At 38.7% G+C, this 16236-nt stretch overlaps 1 protein-coding gene across 1 annotated transcript in view; it reads right to left on the bottom strand.

The window, feature by feature from the left end:
- USP9X (ubiquitin specific peptidase 9 X-linked) overlaps positions 1-16236 on the bottom strand; it is a 71684-nt gene that overhangs the window by 17034 nt on the left and 38414 nt on the right. The window contains exons 16-31 of the mRNA XM_035116677.3: positions 14308-14650; positions 11373-11468; positions 10763-10974; positions 9582-9822; positions 9239-9388; positions 9018-9138; positions 8384-8514; positions 7819-8097; positions 7578-7703; positions 6627-6752; positions 5593-5759; positions 4549-4657; positions 3132-3278; positions 2823-2969; positions 1563-1785; positions 609-829 (exon numbers count right to left, since the gene is read on the bottom strand). Coding sequence (XP_034972568.3) covers positions 609-829; positions 1563-1785; positions 2823-2969; positions 3132-3278; positions 4549-4657; positions 5593-5759; positions 6627-6752; positions 7578-7703; positions 7819-8097; positions 8384-8514; positions 9018-9138; positions 9239-9388; positions 9582-9822; positions 10763-10974; positions 11373-11468; positions 14308-14650 — 2839 coding nt within the window. The remainder of the gene's footprint in view (positions 1-608; positions 830-1562; positions 1786-2822; positions 2970-3131; positions 3279-4548; positions 4658-5592; positions 5760-6626; positions 6753-7577; positions 7704-7818; positions 8098-8383; positions 8515-9017; positions 9139-9238; positions 9389-9581; positions 9823-10762; positions 10975-11372; positions 11469-14307; positions 14651-16236) is intronic.

Here is a 16236-nt window from a genome sequence, read left to right as displayed (position 1 = left end):
TCCTGCTGGGTCCCGCGCCTTCGCCTCTCGCTCGGTCGGGGCTTTGCGATAGTGCTTATTTTCGGGGTATGTCTTATTTTTCACCAACCCTTTGAAATCCTGTCATGGCTTATTTTTTGGGGATGCCTTAAAATATGAGAAACACAGTAGTATTTAAGGTGTGGTAAGACTGTTTTTCCTTAAGAAAACTAGAACACCAATTCTTCAAAAATTGCTACATCTTATTGAAATTACGCTTTCTACAGCTGTCAATGTAAAAGAAAATTGCAGATTAATTCATTGTTTAATTAAACAATAAACAGCAGCATGGGACTACCAACTTTTGATTGCTTATATATAGCAATATCAATTGTTTTGATAGGGGGCATTCTATTGTGTTGCACCAGTTTGGAATTGTTTTCCGGTTTTGACATATAGTATCACTTTATGGTCTCCCCCCAACCCCAGTGGCCGTAAATTCCTTTTTATTTCTCTTTAAGTCATCTATCAATTCTGAGTATGTGTAAAGCTGAATATCTCCCATTATAGCTAGATATACAGTATAGAGCTATGGGAGGAGGGAAAGTCTTACACTACATTAAAATTTGTCAAGAACAATGTAGTGTTACCTCGTTGTCTTGCTTCTCATCTCCTGACATATCATCATCTACGTCACTTCCTGTGCCTTCAATTGCAAGGATTCCATTCCTGATGGCAGGAATCATGTACAGCTGCTGAATGACAGAATTCATGTAGCAAGTGGCACCTGCATTTTTTAGCCCTACAAATCCCTTTGGTGGTCGTGGTCCAACAGGTGGAAGATACTCCCATTCTGTTAGTGCTTCACAAGCTAGGAGAGATCAATTGTATTAGAAAATTAGCTCAGCTTCTGAATAAAACTATACACTTCTGAACAGCCATTAGCTTAATACTCTAGTACTGAATTAGTTCATTTCAAAGCCTGTTCCAGTGATCAATGAGACTTACTAAGTATATATTCTTATTCCAGTCCTTGGCACACAAAAACTCAGATTTGATATTTGCATTTAATCAAAATGAAGCCCGCAATAAAAAGCAGCTTAAAATTGAGTACCCCTTAAATCAGGGTTGGTCAACATGGTGCCCACCAAGTGTTTTGAACACTACACTGCCTACTGCCTATTTAGAGATCACTAGCATTCTTGAAAGCCTCAGGTGTCAGTAACATCCTTTATTGAAATGGAAAATCCTATGTCTATACAGGAACTGCTTCAATATGCAAAGCATGCATCCCAACCATAGATACTATTCTATATGCATTTCATCTTAGGAATTATAATTAATATATCTGGCAATTACTTCAAGGAAAAGACAAATGATTATATCCAATGTCAATTAGAATACACAATGACATTAATGGACTTGTTACTCGTCACTGATTTCAAATGGGTCTAAATCATTGGATATCAAACAAAATACCATTTTGGAAAAGCAAAAAGTATATGCAATTATTTGATTTCCAATACTGTCTAAAGCATGACAAGTATTTAAAACAATATAAGCTTCATATTAAACAGAGCATAAAATCAATGAAAAGTACTTACTAGTTATTGCGGTGCCTATATAATACATTTCAGTCAAAGTATCTACTATTTGTTTGAGATTTCGGACACAGCCCACTGCAAGTGCTACTAGCAACTCAAATCCAGCATTAATGGTAGCTGGTGAACTACAGACTGGTATGGCCTGCTCAGCGGGCAATTCTCCATTCCTCATGTACTGTAAGTAAACATTTGAGGCTGGAAAGATGAAATCATCTATTAACTCCTGAAAAACAAAAAAGGGAAAGGGAAAAAAAATCAAGTTATCTGTAATTTTATTGCCATTTATATACTGATTTTAATTCAAAACAGCAAACAAATAAAAAATTAAAATACACAATGAGAAATACATTAAAAAATTACATTAAAAAATTACAAACACATCTCATATCTTCAAACAACAGCAAGATAATACAATCCAATAGATTATTCCACAACTCAGAGATTCAAAATCCAGTAAGAAAGCCTGAGTGAAGAGTTTATCCAGAGGAAGGGAATTCCAGAAGGGCATCACAGATGAGAAGGCCCTTGCCTGGGTATCATTCAGCAGCAGGACTCAGAAAAGGGCCCCCTCCAAAGATCTCAATGGCCTGTCTAACACATACAGAAAAATGTGTTCTATCATACAGGCAATACCTGAACCAGAATTACCTTCCACCACAAAATGTCTCATGACTTTAAACATTTGGGGATTAACTGCTAGAAGGAACAGAAGCCTGAACAAGGATTCCAAGGCAAAAAGGAAACCTAGCACCATTTTCCTGAATCTAAGATACAGCCCACTTGCCCTCAATAATTTACACCCAATCCTAGCCCTTCCGATCCTTTAGCCATGCTCCAGCATGATCAAAATTCATAGGAAATGTTTAAAAAAAAAACCCACAATGGGTAGCACACTGAATTGAGCTAGTCTATTACTGTAATGTTAAATCATGCAACTCTGCCTGGGACAAAGGGACAAGTCATCAATGAAGTCCTTCCTCACATTAAACTGAGAAGTTCTGAATTCCAGCTTTATCTCACAGTATAATCTATCATTCACTTTTGCCTTTGATTTATTAAAAAGTGGGTTTCTCACAAGATTATCAGCAGCAATTTTATGATGGACTAAATTCGTACATTTCTATAAAAACCATTTCCTGCTCTCCTAAAAATTAAAGTAAAATGAAATTATTCAAATTTAATTAAATCTATGTTTACAAGTTCCTCCTTAAAATGCTAATTCATTATGATTTTAGCTTTTTCCATATAGCAATTACTTACTTTAATGAGATTAGCACCTCCTTTTTCACATCCAATATGGTACTTTTTTTCAGGAGTTTGAAATGCCAATAATTCCTTTGTTACTCCAAGGTGACCTTCTAAGATAGTCTCTTCTACACCTGTTTCTCCTGTTCTTTTCACTTCATCCTAACAAAAGAAAAGAAAAGAAACAAACAAAACATTGTGTCACATGAGTTCTGGGAACTCACTTTGCTCCCACCTTTCTGTCTTATAAACAGGGCAGCAAAAACATAAATGTTAACAGATAAAACGATCAGTAAAATGAATAAAACTAACAACAAAACTTACCCTAATCCTTTTAAGCCAGTCTATTTCATTATTAAGCAGAACTTCAGCATTGGGCATATTAATATTACTATTGTATGCATAATTAAGAAGATGTCTTAATAGAGTAAAGTAGTCCCCTGAATGCTTAGCACGTTCTCGTGCAGTACTCTGTAAGAGAAAGAGGTCATGAGTAAATTAAAAAAGGTCATTTACATTACCAGCAACACAAAATGTTTCTTAAAGCAAAAGTAAAGGTAAAGGTAAAGGGACCCCTGACCATTAGGTCCAGTCGTGACCGACTCTGGGGTTGCGCGCTCATCTCGCATTATTGGCCGAGGGAGCCAGCGTATAGCTTCCAGGTCATGTGGCCAGTATGACAAAGCCGCTTCTGGCAAACCAGAGCAGCACATGGAAACGCCGTTTACCTTCCCGCTGTAGCGGTTCCTATTTATCTACTTGCATTTTGACGTGCTTTCGAACTGCTAGGTTGGCAGGAGCAGGGACCAAGCAATGGGAGCTCACCCCGTCACAGGGATTCGAACCGCCGACCTTCTGATCAGCAAGCCCTAGGCTCAGTGGTTTAACCACAGCGCCACCTGTGGCAGCCTCTTTATCCCTTGTTCTCTCTTGACATGTAAGGGAGAGGTGGGTCTTTCAAGCAAAGACAACATGGAGACTTCTCCAGCACACTGCCTTTACTTAACATTGGGCAGGAGACTTGCAAAAACCTTTGCAGATCTCTGTCCCCCTCACCTTTCCCTTTTAAATACCTTATATTGTATGGATCTAGCTTCCATCTCTACTCTTTGCTCATTACCTGATGTGGAGATTAAATCCTAATGTCTAGGCTGTGTGATCCTCTTTTCTGCTGGGGCCAGGATTGCACAACCAATGCAATAATGAATCCTGCCCTTTCACCCATCTGCTGACATTGCTAGTGATGACAGCTGATGAGTGGGTGGCCATGGTTTGCGGGGGGAAACCTGGTGGGTCAAATGGACCCCCTGGAAGACCAAGATTAGCCTTTCATGAAGGTCCACCAACCCCCAAGAGGGACTTTTGGGGGCACAGAGGGGAAAAGCAACCTTCCTTCTACATCAATTGGCTGCAACTCAAAGGGCTCGAATTCAAACCACCTTGAATGTTTTCATGTGTATACCGATTTGTGGACCTGGTTTCAAAGCTAGGAACAGCTCCAGTTGATTGTAGAATTAATCCTGACACTGGTATCAGTGATAAAATGCTTGAGGCTCATAACACTGAATGTGGGGCTCAGAAGGAAAAGAAAATGCAATACATAATAGTATCTTAATTTCTGTATTTCAAATATTATCTGTTAACTGCACTGAGCTATTGGAAAGTATTTATAAAAATCTATTGCAGGAAATTCTTACAGACATTAGTATAAGTAACAATGTGAAAGTTTTAGATGCCTTACCCCTAAAACAGTGAACAACAGAGTTATAAAGAAAAGAAGAGGTCTCTGTCCCATACAACATCTGGTAGCCATTAGGAAAAACTGTTCCTGTGCCATCTGACGAACAGTTCTGGGAAAAAATTAACCAGGAAAAAAAATCAAATTAATACAGATACTTTGTGAACAAGACAAATCTTAATTGAGATCCCTGCATGTTCATCAGAAGGAGTGTCATTGCCTTCCTCAGTTCCTAGGATTCAGGAAAGAGGAATTTAATTTGAAATGTACATTATAAAGGTGCTGTCAGACTCCATTTAAAGAGACCACTGGAGATACAGGTCTTCCAAGTAGCAGCGGGCATGCACAACTTGCAGGTGTAGATGGGTGACAAGGGAAGCTGTGTTTTGTGAAGGCACTTGAACAAAAAGGACCAAATGCAATGGCACTTAAAAGTTATTTAGTTGATAGAAAACCAAAACGAGAGCCTGAACATCAGATCCATAAAGGACAGGAGATCGCCTGTCCTTTCTGATGAATGTTAAATGTGGAATCTGTGATAGCCCACAAATTGGTTCTGATAGTTTAGAATCAAGGATGTCCATCACATCTGTAATGTTTTAGGGAATGACAAATATAGATAATCAAAGAATGACTTGATAATCATTCTTTAAGAGACATAGCCAGTTGTGGGCACACTTCATCAGAAATGTTGAGAGCTTATGACATCATGATTGTTGCTGCACTCCTCTGGCTTCTAGCTGAAAATCTGGATCCATTAGGTGGGATTGACCTAACCAGTCCTATCAGGGAAAGCTCTGTGCAAACACATTTGCTTGTACAGAAGGGCTTTTGCCTCTTCTGCCCCCACCACCCTGTGCCTCTCCTGGGATTGGCTCAGAAAATGAAAATAAAAAAACATCACCATACCACAGTTATAGTGATAGCCATTATAATCTAGATATATACAAATGAAATCACAGACCAACAAGTGTACTTTGAATTGGGCATCTACAGTCACCTGCTGCCACCTGGAGTCAGCAACTGTGAGATGAAAAAAACACTTACTTGCTGTGACAGTGCAACAACAAGTCAATGATAAATGTCTGCCAAGCTTTTTCTTTGCTAAGTGCATCCAGCGCTGTTGGAATCAAGGCAAAACAAAGAGTCATCACTTCAAGTGCTTCACAGCAAACTTGTTCATCTTCTGCATCTGGTTCATTGCCTGCATTTGTCTGTAAAATTAATCAGAAATAAGTAGCATAAAACAGGAATGGAAGAGGAACTAATGATTTTCTTAACTGTTCCCTTCAGATACAAACCAATACTGAGAACAGACATGCTACATACTACAACCTACAGCCTGAGTAAGGCCTACAACTGAAACAGGGATTAATAATTATAATAATGTGGTCTGATATCTTATTTATAGTCACACATACAAGCATGAGTGCTGACACAATGCTGAAATTATGTGAAAGGGGAAAGGCATTAGTGAAAAGGCAGGGGAAATATAGTGATAAATAAAAAATATTTTTAAAATTTATATCCCGCCCATCTGACTGAGTTTCCCCAGCCACTCTGGGCAGCTTACAACATATAAAAACGTAACAAAACATCAAACATGAAAAAAAAACCCTATAAAAGCAACAAACAAACCAATAAATCAATAGAAACCAAGAAGAAGAAGAATACCCAAATTAAAATACCCGCCAACCCCAACTAAACATTTTACCAACACCAATCCGGGGGAAAACAAAACAGAGGAACCAAAATTAGAACTGTTTAAATCATTTTAGCCAGTTGCCCCAACCCAAGAATTCTCCATCCACATGAGACTGTAAAAACACACTGAGACTGCTACAAAGTTATGCTTCAATGAGGTAACACTGAAGTGCCTTCTTAAAAGCTATAAAGGCATTCTCTCAACAAAAGTGCCAGCAAAGTATCAACAATTTAACTGGGAAATCTATTAGATGAAAATTATTTAAAATCATATAAAAATGCTTCAAATTTCTAAACAGGCCACTTGAAGCCTGAATTTCCTAGGATAGCCCTTATCAAGATCAGTTTGAGAGAAAAGGTTGCTTATGATTTCTTACCTTCTCATAAATTTTACTAATATCCTCATTTGAACTGAATACCAGCTGTACTGATCCACATCCTGAAGCCCAAACTATTTTCTGCACTGCTCTAATAACACAAATATCAGGGATATATTTTGAAGCCTAAAAATAGAAAGATAGCATCAAATATAACTGTTCCAAATGTTTTTACTTCAGACAGGGAGAAAGAAGCATAGAGAGCAAGAGTAAAAAAAGAAGAAGAAACAATTAATACATTTCCCACAAATCTGAATCCACGACAGTCTGTATTCTTGCACTGGAGGCTGAAGCTCATACCAAGTCCATCTGGCCCTGTACTGTCAACTCTGGAAGTGGTTCTCCAGGGTCTCTAGCCAAAGTCTCTCTCATCACCTACTACCATATATTTTTAAAATGGAACAAGCCAGGGATTGAGCTGGGAATTTCTGAATGCAAAGTATGTGCTCCTCTCGAAAGGGACAGTATCCTGGCACAGAGATACGAATCAGCAACTACAGAACCAGGAAGCGTTAAGGCAGGGTCTCCAAACTAAGGCCCAGGGGCCGGATGCGGCCCAATCGCCTTCTAAATCTGGCACGTGAACGGTCCAGGAATCAGCATGTTTTTACATGAGTAGAATGTGTCCTTTTATTTAAAATGCATCTCTGGGTTATTTGTGGGGCATAGGAATTCGTTCCTTTTTCCCTTCAAAATATAGTCCGGCCCCCCACAAGGTCTGAGGGACAGTGGACCGGCCCCCTGCTGAAAAGGTTTGCTGACCCCTGCATTAAGGTGTGACCATATGCCACCAAAGGAAGCTCCTTTTGTCAGGATGCACACAAGGGACAGGCTTCTATTAAGGATATATAAGCAACTGCTGAGGAAAGTACAGATTCTCCTCTCTCACTCCCCAAGTCACTGACTTAAGCCTAAATCAGGAACTGAGGGAATAGTGAAAATTATACTAACCTCATCAGATATTTGCTGTGCAAGGCGTATTGCTACATTTCTTAGCATGCACTCTGAGGTTGGGTTGGGAATGTTCTGTAGAGCAGTTTGCAACACCACTGCTTGATCGTGAGTTGCTTGGTTGATCTGGAACATTTACAGATTAAGCAATACTAGTCAATATCAGACTTTAAATTTTTACTGGTTATCCAATCACAATAAAGCATTTACGATTTTGCTTTAAGAACAAAGTTAACATTACCTGTGACACTGGACTTGTGCCCTCTACAACTGGCTGACAAGCTTCCGCCACAGCTCTCACATGGCCATAGCCAATTGCAGTTAGCAGTAGTTTTGCTATTTTTAGAGCATTTAGGTAGGCACCCCTTCTTGTTTCCATATCTGCATTTGGCAGGAAGTTATTTCTGGTCAGCATACTCAGCACAAGAGGTAAGCCACCACTTTTTAAGAAGTTGTACTGGAAGTCAGTGGCATCTTCTCCCAGAGGTAAATTGGCAGGCATTAACAAGGCATAAACTACCTGCAAGGGGGAAAAGTGGGAGAAAGAAAACAAGAAAAATCATTCAGCAAACTTTTAAACTAAGTATACTGAAATGCAAGATGAGAGCATGGTTTTTGCCTATTTGTTTCCTTTACATTTTGTGGTGAAGCTCCTTTTCCCCATGAGCAACGTTCCCCACAATCTAGTCCTATGGGAAGTGCTTGCAGTACTCTGTAATTTGGCTGTGATCCCTGAATTCAGTGTAAAAATAATACTAGAAGAAAATTTTCAAATATCAAAATATTAAAAATGAGATATTACAAACCTCTGTAAGATATAGCACTTGTGATGCAGAAGGGCCGAAGAAAAGAGAATCAAGGGATGGACTAAGGCTGCTGTCTCCGAGTTTTGCATGGTCTAAACAAATAGCTCTTAGTTTTTCTACAGTAGTGTTATCTGGAATAAAAGCACAATTTAAAAATGTTTCTTCTCACAGAGAATACAATATAGATTTCTGAAGCACTTTTGGAAAATGTAATACACTGAAACTGCAAAGGAATAGATCACTGAAGAACATGGAGATTTTTTGTCTTTTTTTCTTTGAAAATCACATTTTGCTTCAGTCCCAAGACAAATTGCTGCAAACTGGAGAGATGGCATGCACTAGAAATTTTCCATGACCACCTCTTTCAGTATGTGTCTTCAAAGAACCCCAAAAACAGTTTGAGGAAAAACAGCTTGATACTCGCTTTTGAACTTTCTGGAGTGGAAATGGCACAGTGCGGGTGCACTATTGCTCTGACTACTGCTTTTAAACACTCACACAGATGAATCTCCACACTGATTTTGAACTTGGATGATAGTTTAACATGCTGTTTGATTGTTTTGTACAGGTAGCTTCTAAGATGCTCTACATTTCAATTTCTATAAATAGAAAATACACTGAAAATAAATTTTACCTGGTGGCATCAATTTCATAAGGATCCGTGCACCATCTCTAAGAGGTGGCATATTTAGGCTACTGCCTAGGTCTGCAACTTGCCAAAGAAACGAGATATATCTAGGATGCAGTGACATGATCTAAAATAAAAGTAAAATCTGTCATGAGATACCAGCTCCTAATATCAGATAATAAATTTCAGTCTATAATTTTGTGTGTGTGTGTGTGTTCTTTACTTACAACTCCAGGCAAGCAACTTTCAACTTCTGGGTTTGGACCATCACTATAGTGGTTGCCATGGTTGCCTGGAGAACCAGTTGAGGAATCAGATGAGCTATCAGGGCTTGAAGGCATATTGGAACTTATCTGTGTAAGCTTGGCTGTAATTAGCTGGGGGGTGGGGAGTAACAGAAAGTGATAAAATGGAAAGATTGTACAAAATTGTTAAAACAGTAATCTTTCTAATAGCAAACTTGACTGAATACTATAGCTACTCACAAAACATGCCATTATTTCAAATTATATTTATGCATTCATAGAGAACTTTCAAAAATATCAGTATATGATTATTTACAGTACTTACTGTTTTATCTTTGAGATTTAATTGTCCAATTAATTTTCTATCATCTGCTGGATCTACTAGCTCGCCTCCAATAAATAATTCTACTTTTGTATGTGCACTGTTGGCTTTAATGCGATTGAGAATGCAACGTCTAACTGAACCAATCGTGTCATTTGTATGGGACCAAACATCCAAGTCTTCCACTTGCCGACCTTGATTTGGAAAACGAACTACCAGAGAGATGTGTTTACCACGAAAAGCTCTGAGAAAAAAGATAAAGATAATACTAATTATAACAATGAAAAATCTTTAAAAGTGTTTACTACTGTCAGGGAGGCAATACCTTTATTTTAGGCCAGCCAAAATGTCACATTAGAACAATACCTAATAATTGTTCCAATAGGGATATTTTGCTGACATAGTTCACTTTAAAATGTAACGGTAAAGGTACCCCTGATCGTTAGGTCCAGTCGCGGACGACTCTGGGGATGCGGTGCTCATCTCGCTCTATAGATCGAGAAGGCGTTTGTGCATAGACAGCTTCTGGGTCATGTGGCCAGCATGACTAAGCCGCTTCTGGCGAACTAGAGCAGCGCATGGAAACGCTATTTACCTTGCCGCCAAAGTGGTACCATTTATCGACTTGCACTTGATGTGCTTTCGTACTGCTAGGTTGGCAGGAGCTGGGACCTAGCAACGGGAGCTCACCCCGTCGCGGGGATTGGAACCACCAACCTTCTGATCGGCAAGCCCTAGGCTCTGTGGTTTAGACCACAGCGCCACCCGCGTCCCTAAAGTTCACTTGTTAAGTTTTATTTTATTTTCAAAGGATTACAACACTCCAATAAAACTGGCAATCAGAAATTTTTGCTTACTTTTTAGTAATTCTTCTACTTGTTTGCTAGACTAAAGGGGAGTAAATCTGAAAAGGTTATCTATAGCATATAATCTATATAATGGCCTGCATACAAGAAATGAATGGATTATCTTTTGCCTTTATGTATGTGGCAAAGAAATCAGAAATATAAGGTTTATAATTCAACAAATATACTGTACCAATATACTAATATATTGTACACAGGCTATGTTATTTAAAAGTTTTTACACAATATGAGATGCACAGCAGAATCCTAACCACAATTACTCGGAAAATTAATTAATATTGCATCCTAATTCACCTAAGTTTTGAAATTTCCACAAACCTTGACATTGGTAGAATTGTTCGCTCTTCGTGGTAATCACTGTCACATTCATTTATATATTCCCTTAAAACAGTCAACACTCGCACCATTCTTATCGCTTCTTGCCTTGCACAATTAATACTGTCTTTATCGCCATCCAAAACACACAAAGTATCATAGGATGCTTTCAAACGATCAAAGCAGGACTGAATGAAGTCTTCATGGATTACTACCTACAGAAATGTCAAGAGATAGCTATATCTCAACAAAACAATAAAGAAGGCCACAAGAGAGACAAACTGTAATTTCATCTGCAATTTGCACGGATGACACTTATGAGCAGAAGATTCCAGCAACACTAGTACTTCTAACAGGCTTCAGTTTGTCAACAGAATTTTTGGAATGATGAAAATACATGGCAATTAACAACTTAAAAGCCATTAGTTAGTACGAATTCCTATTTGAATGAAGAGTCAGCTAAAGAAGAAATGTGTGTTCTCAAAGATTTACTTTTGTAAAATGGTCCTCAACCAAAGCATACGAAGGAAGGAGACTTTCATCAATGAAAATGGTAAAATGCTACTTATTTTTTTTATTTAAAAAAAACACCCAGTTCTTTTCATAATTTTACCTGATTTACTTGCAATCTCGGACCAAGATTGGTATAGATTTCCTTTAGTAGATCTATTGCTCGACTGGCAATGTCATCACTTCCTTGAATTACAACCTAAGGAAGAAATATAAAGCATATACCACTTTAACTTAAGCATTATGGCCTATGAGAATAAAATCTCTAAGTGCAATCGTGACAAAAATATGTATATAAAATCTACCGCAAATGGTCTATGGCCTATTATAGGCTTTGATACAACACACAGTAACATTATTTCATTTATGAATTATTTTCCATGAGACATCCCAAAGTGATTTACAATTTTTTCAAAAGTCATTAGATTCATCTATGACAACATCATACACACATGAAATAAATTTTCCCATCCTAGCCCATGAGATGAAATTAAAGCAATACATCAGAAATAACATCCAAAGAACGTAATAAGCCCTATCCCAGACAACCATTTATATAGAAAGCAATATACAGTTTATGCTAATCAAAAAGTTTTATAATGTGAAGGGAGTCTGATGTTTTCAGTTTTAGCCATATACGTAACAAAGCTGAACCTATCAGTTGCAAAATGATTTTATGCTTCAAACCTTGTGCCAATTTTATTTTATTAGTCTATTTTCCCCCAAATGCTATTTGCCATACATTATTGTACCAGTCTGTCAAAAGAAATGCACTCTGAGTTCTTCCAGTATCTCATTACAAGCCTGGCCAATAGTAAAAAATAGCTTATTAGGGGTTTTAACTGTAAATTAGTGTTGCCTCCCATTAAAAGATTGGGCAGTGCCAGCTCTGATCATTTAGAGGCTTACTTGACCAGCAATTGTGATTTACAACAGAACATATATAAAAACAAAACAACTGTATATATACAAACAAAATTAAATGACAACTATAAATAACAAACTTAAAACAGTAGCAAGCACCTACATAAAATCAATTCAAATACAAAATAGATACCAACTGAAATAAAGATTTCAGAAGGTTTGTAGAAAAAAAGGAATGTATTTGGAAGGTGCTGAAATGATAATAGAGAATGTGCCTGTCTGATACGCAATGTGAAGGTTTTCAAAGTGTATGTGGCCCAATTTTTACACTGTGTAGAACAAACCTCCTGGCAGGATGCTCTCTCCTGCAGAATGGGTATGTAGGAGATGAGGTGATCTTTTAGATACCCTGGTCCATAGTGTATATGAGCTTTGTACACCAATACCAGCACCTGGAACCTAGTCTGAAAGCTTACTGGCAGCCTGTGCAATTCTTTCAGCAGTGGTGTCATATGATGATATTCCACCACAGTGAACAGTCTAGCAGCCACATAGCTGTGGTTACTGGGCCAGTCTCAAGGGCAGCCCCAAATAGAATACATTGCAGTAATCCAATCTGGAGGTTACCAACACATGGAAAACAGTGGTTGGGCTGCAATGATCTAGAAACAGGTGCAGCTATCTTTCCAACTGAAGCTGGTGTACTGCACTCCTAGCTTCCGAGGTCACCTAGGCTTCTAGTGACAGAGGGTCCAGGAGCATCCCCACACTAAGAACCTGCTCCTTCAGGAGGATACAACCCATCCAAAGCAGGCAATTGACCAATTATCCAGACTAGGAAACTGCTCATTCACAGCACCTCTGTTTCGCCAGGATTCAGAGACATTAGCTCACCCCCAAGCGCAGGCACCAATCCGGGGCTTGTAAGGCTTCTTCCAATTCCAATTTTACAGAGAAATTGAGCTGGGTATCATCAATGTTTTCTGGACACCTCCTCTGGAACTATATTAACAGTGATACCAAGTTCTGCACAAATATGAGCAACCGTACCCTGCAAGTGCCTTGCAGCATTGTCAAAGCACATCTCCAAGAACTGTACTTAGGACTAGATTTCAAAAGCCCATTCACCCCTCAGGATGGCTACTTGAGGATGCAATAGCGGCACAGAAGCAAGCTTTCTTAGCTTCCATCACCAGCACACAGTAGGTACTATTATGTGGTTTCACCTGTTGTCAGTCATCTTTCATTTACAAAACTCACTATATTCCCTGGAGTTCCCTTGAAAACCAGGGCACCATTGGGATCCATAGCACCAAAGGACACATAGAACTGTTTGTGTCAATGGCACTTTCCATTGTGAGACCAGGGTCTTGGAAGGAGCACTAGATAATGCCATATGGAAAATCCCCCAAGTCCATGTGTTTCCAGGGGCAAATCTGCTGATTAAGTACTCCACTCCTGCAGGCTGAAGTCAAATGGTTGCTCCATAACAGGGTAATGCGAACATACCCCTGCCCCCCTCCAACATCAATCCATCTACCAGTCATCCTTTTGTAAATAAAAGATCAAGGCTATGTCCTGTTATTTGTCAGGTCAATTATGTACTGAGGCAGCCCCTTGGTTGCCATGGCAGCCATAATGTCCCAAGTCAGCATGGATTTTGAAATCACCAAGTCTGGAAATTTTCCAACCCTACATCCAACACTTCTGCCAGTTTAGGTAGTGAGACAGCTGGACTAATTGAACAGAGGAAGAAAATAAGAGCAAACTACATAATTGGCAGCTTTCCTGACACTGATTGCCCTTTTACAATGTGACAGCAATGAACTGCCAAAGCCACAGTTGCAACCTGATACTCCACATATGACCTCAGGAAGCATTGGGTAGCTGCATGGACATAGCAGACATCTGCAGCAGCATTAGAAAAATTAAATATCTGTGGCAATCTCATATTCAACATCAAATGAGTTTTTCACCGAGACATGTGCTGATTTTGCACTTTGTTCAAATCACAGCATATCAAAATAGGCAATGCATAGCTGAAGTACACAGTAGAACTCACATGTAATAACACTTGCAGAACTTTTATTTTATTGGCCTAACCATACAAACCAACTTTTTTGTCAAATTACTATAAACTACATCTTGACTGTTAGATTTACTTTTACACTTACCCTCCAAAGGTAATCTAATCCTATTAACTCCAAGTCATCCATCATATAGGCTCGTCTCTTTGCAACTAGCTTCCCTTCTCGACAGTTCACAGCTTTGAAGAAACGTTCAAAACATTTCATTCCATTTTCTGTTAAGAGTGAAGGGTCCAACTGAAGAACATTGTTTTCAAAGAAGTCTTTATTTATGTCAGGGTCTAAATCCGGTTCATCTCCCATGAGTTTAGAATACCATTTAAAACAGGCTTCACGATCACACAGGTAGACTGCATTTTCAGCTAAACACTTCCATATTTGTTTTGCCTGAGGAGCACAGAGCCATAGTTGACCATCCTTCAGTAAAAATCTAGCATGAAACAGAGAGAAACAAGAAGTCATTAAAATTAGAAATGTTGCTCTAATTCTATGAACTAACATTTGGAACTCAGTAGCTGATGCTGTTTTCAACTGTTCTCAAATGTATTCATACATTCTGGAATATTCCTCAATACAATCACAGAAAAGAGAACAATCTATCTGGATTAAATAATATGCATATTATAAACTTGACATTTCACACAACTACTCTGAAGCTGAGGCTCCAATACTTTGGCCACCTCATGAGAAGAGAAGACTCCCTGGAAAAGACCCTGATGTTGGGAAAGATTGAGGGCACAAGGAGAAGGGGACGACAGAGGATGAGATGGTTGGACAGTGTTCTCGAAGCTATGAACATGAGTTTGACCAAACTGCGGGAGGCAGTGGAAGATAGGAGTGCCTGGCGTGCTATGGTCCATGGGGTCACGAAGAGTCGGACACGACTAAACAACAACAACAACAACTCTGTACACAAATGTCAGTCACATACTGACATGTGTAAGCTGGTAGAAGATGTTAGAATCCCAGGTATAAAAGAAAATTTGAGTTAAGCAAACAGATTGCCTTGGTATCATGCCAAGCAGCCTAGATAATTTGGTACAGTGGTGCCTCGCAAGTCGAAATTAATTCGTTCCGCAAGTCGTTTTGTATTGCAAAAATTTCGTCTTGCGGTTTTCCAATTTAAACAAAGCAAAGCAAAAATAATAATAATGCAAATAAATTCGTCTTGCGAATTTTTCATTTCATGAGGCATTCGTCTTGCGAGGTACCACTGTATTATGTACTTTTTTGGACTAGTTGGCAGGTTCAATTTCATTGAATATCCTTCAGTCCTACAAAAAAATCCCAACTATTGATATCCCATAGATGCATCTGTCTCAGTACTATATGCAGAAAAATGCTTCAATAACTATCCAAAGCAGAATAGAGCAGTAGAGAAAATTGTGTACAAATTGCATAGAGAGAGTTGTGTGAATTTCACACAAAGTGTCTAACTACTGTGCCCAAAGAACAATTATTCTATCCAGTGGTCACACATGAATAAATGTACCTTTCCCCCATTAGTCCCAACTGATACGTTTCACAGCTAGAAGGAACATGAGTAGTATCAGCCATAATCAGAACATTACCATTAATTTTTTTTATTTTGTTTTGACTACGGCAGACCAACACGGCTACCTACCTGTAACTATCCATCATCATAGTTAATAATACGTGTGCTCTGATCTTAGAAGATTATTCTGGGCTTATCTCACCTAATATTAAAGGCTTTTTTCTAATAGCCAAGTGTGGGGTGTGGGTGTGGGTGTCTGTGCGTCTCTCTGTTTGTAAGCAATAATTGCAGGGATGTCAGAGTACACTTAAGTGAGGAACTTTGTCTGTGGAATGGCCACTTGGCTAGGAATATTCATTCTCTATATTTTCAGATCATACGAACATTAGGACTTGCACATGAGTAATCTCTTTCCTTGACCGAGGTACTGCATGCCTCTTTCTAATCCCTTGTATATGGAAAGGTTTCTAGTGTTAACACGTATCATTGCTGTCCTACCATCAGAAAACCTTCAAACATGT

The sequence above is a fragment of the Zootoca vivipara genome, chromosome 4 (genome assembly GCF_965207765.1).
Source record: "Zootoca vivipara chromosome 4, rZooViv2.hap1.1, whole genome shotgun sequence".
Classification (NCBI taxonomy): domain Eukaryota; kingdom Metazoa; phylum Chordata; class Lepidosauria; order Squamata; family Lacertidae; genus Zootoca; species Zootoca vivipara.
This window is presented reverse-complemented; position numbering and strand designations above follow the sequence as displayed.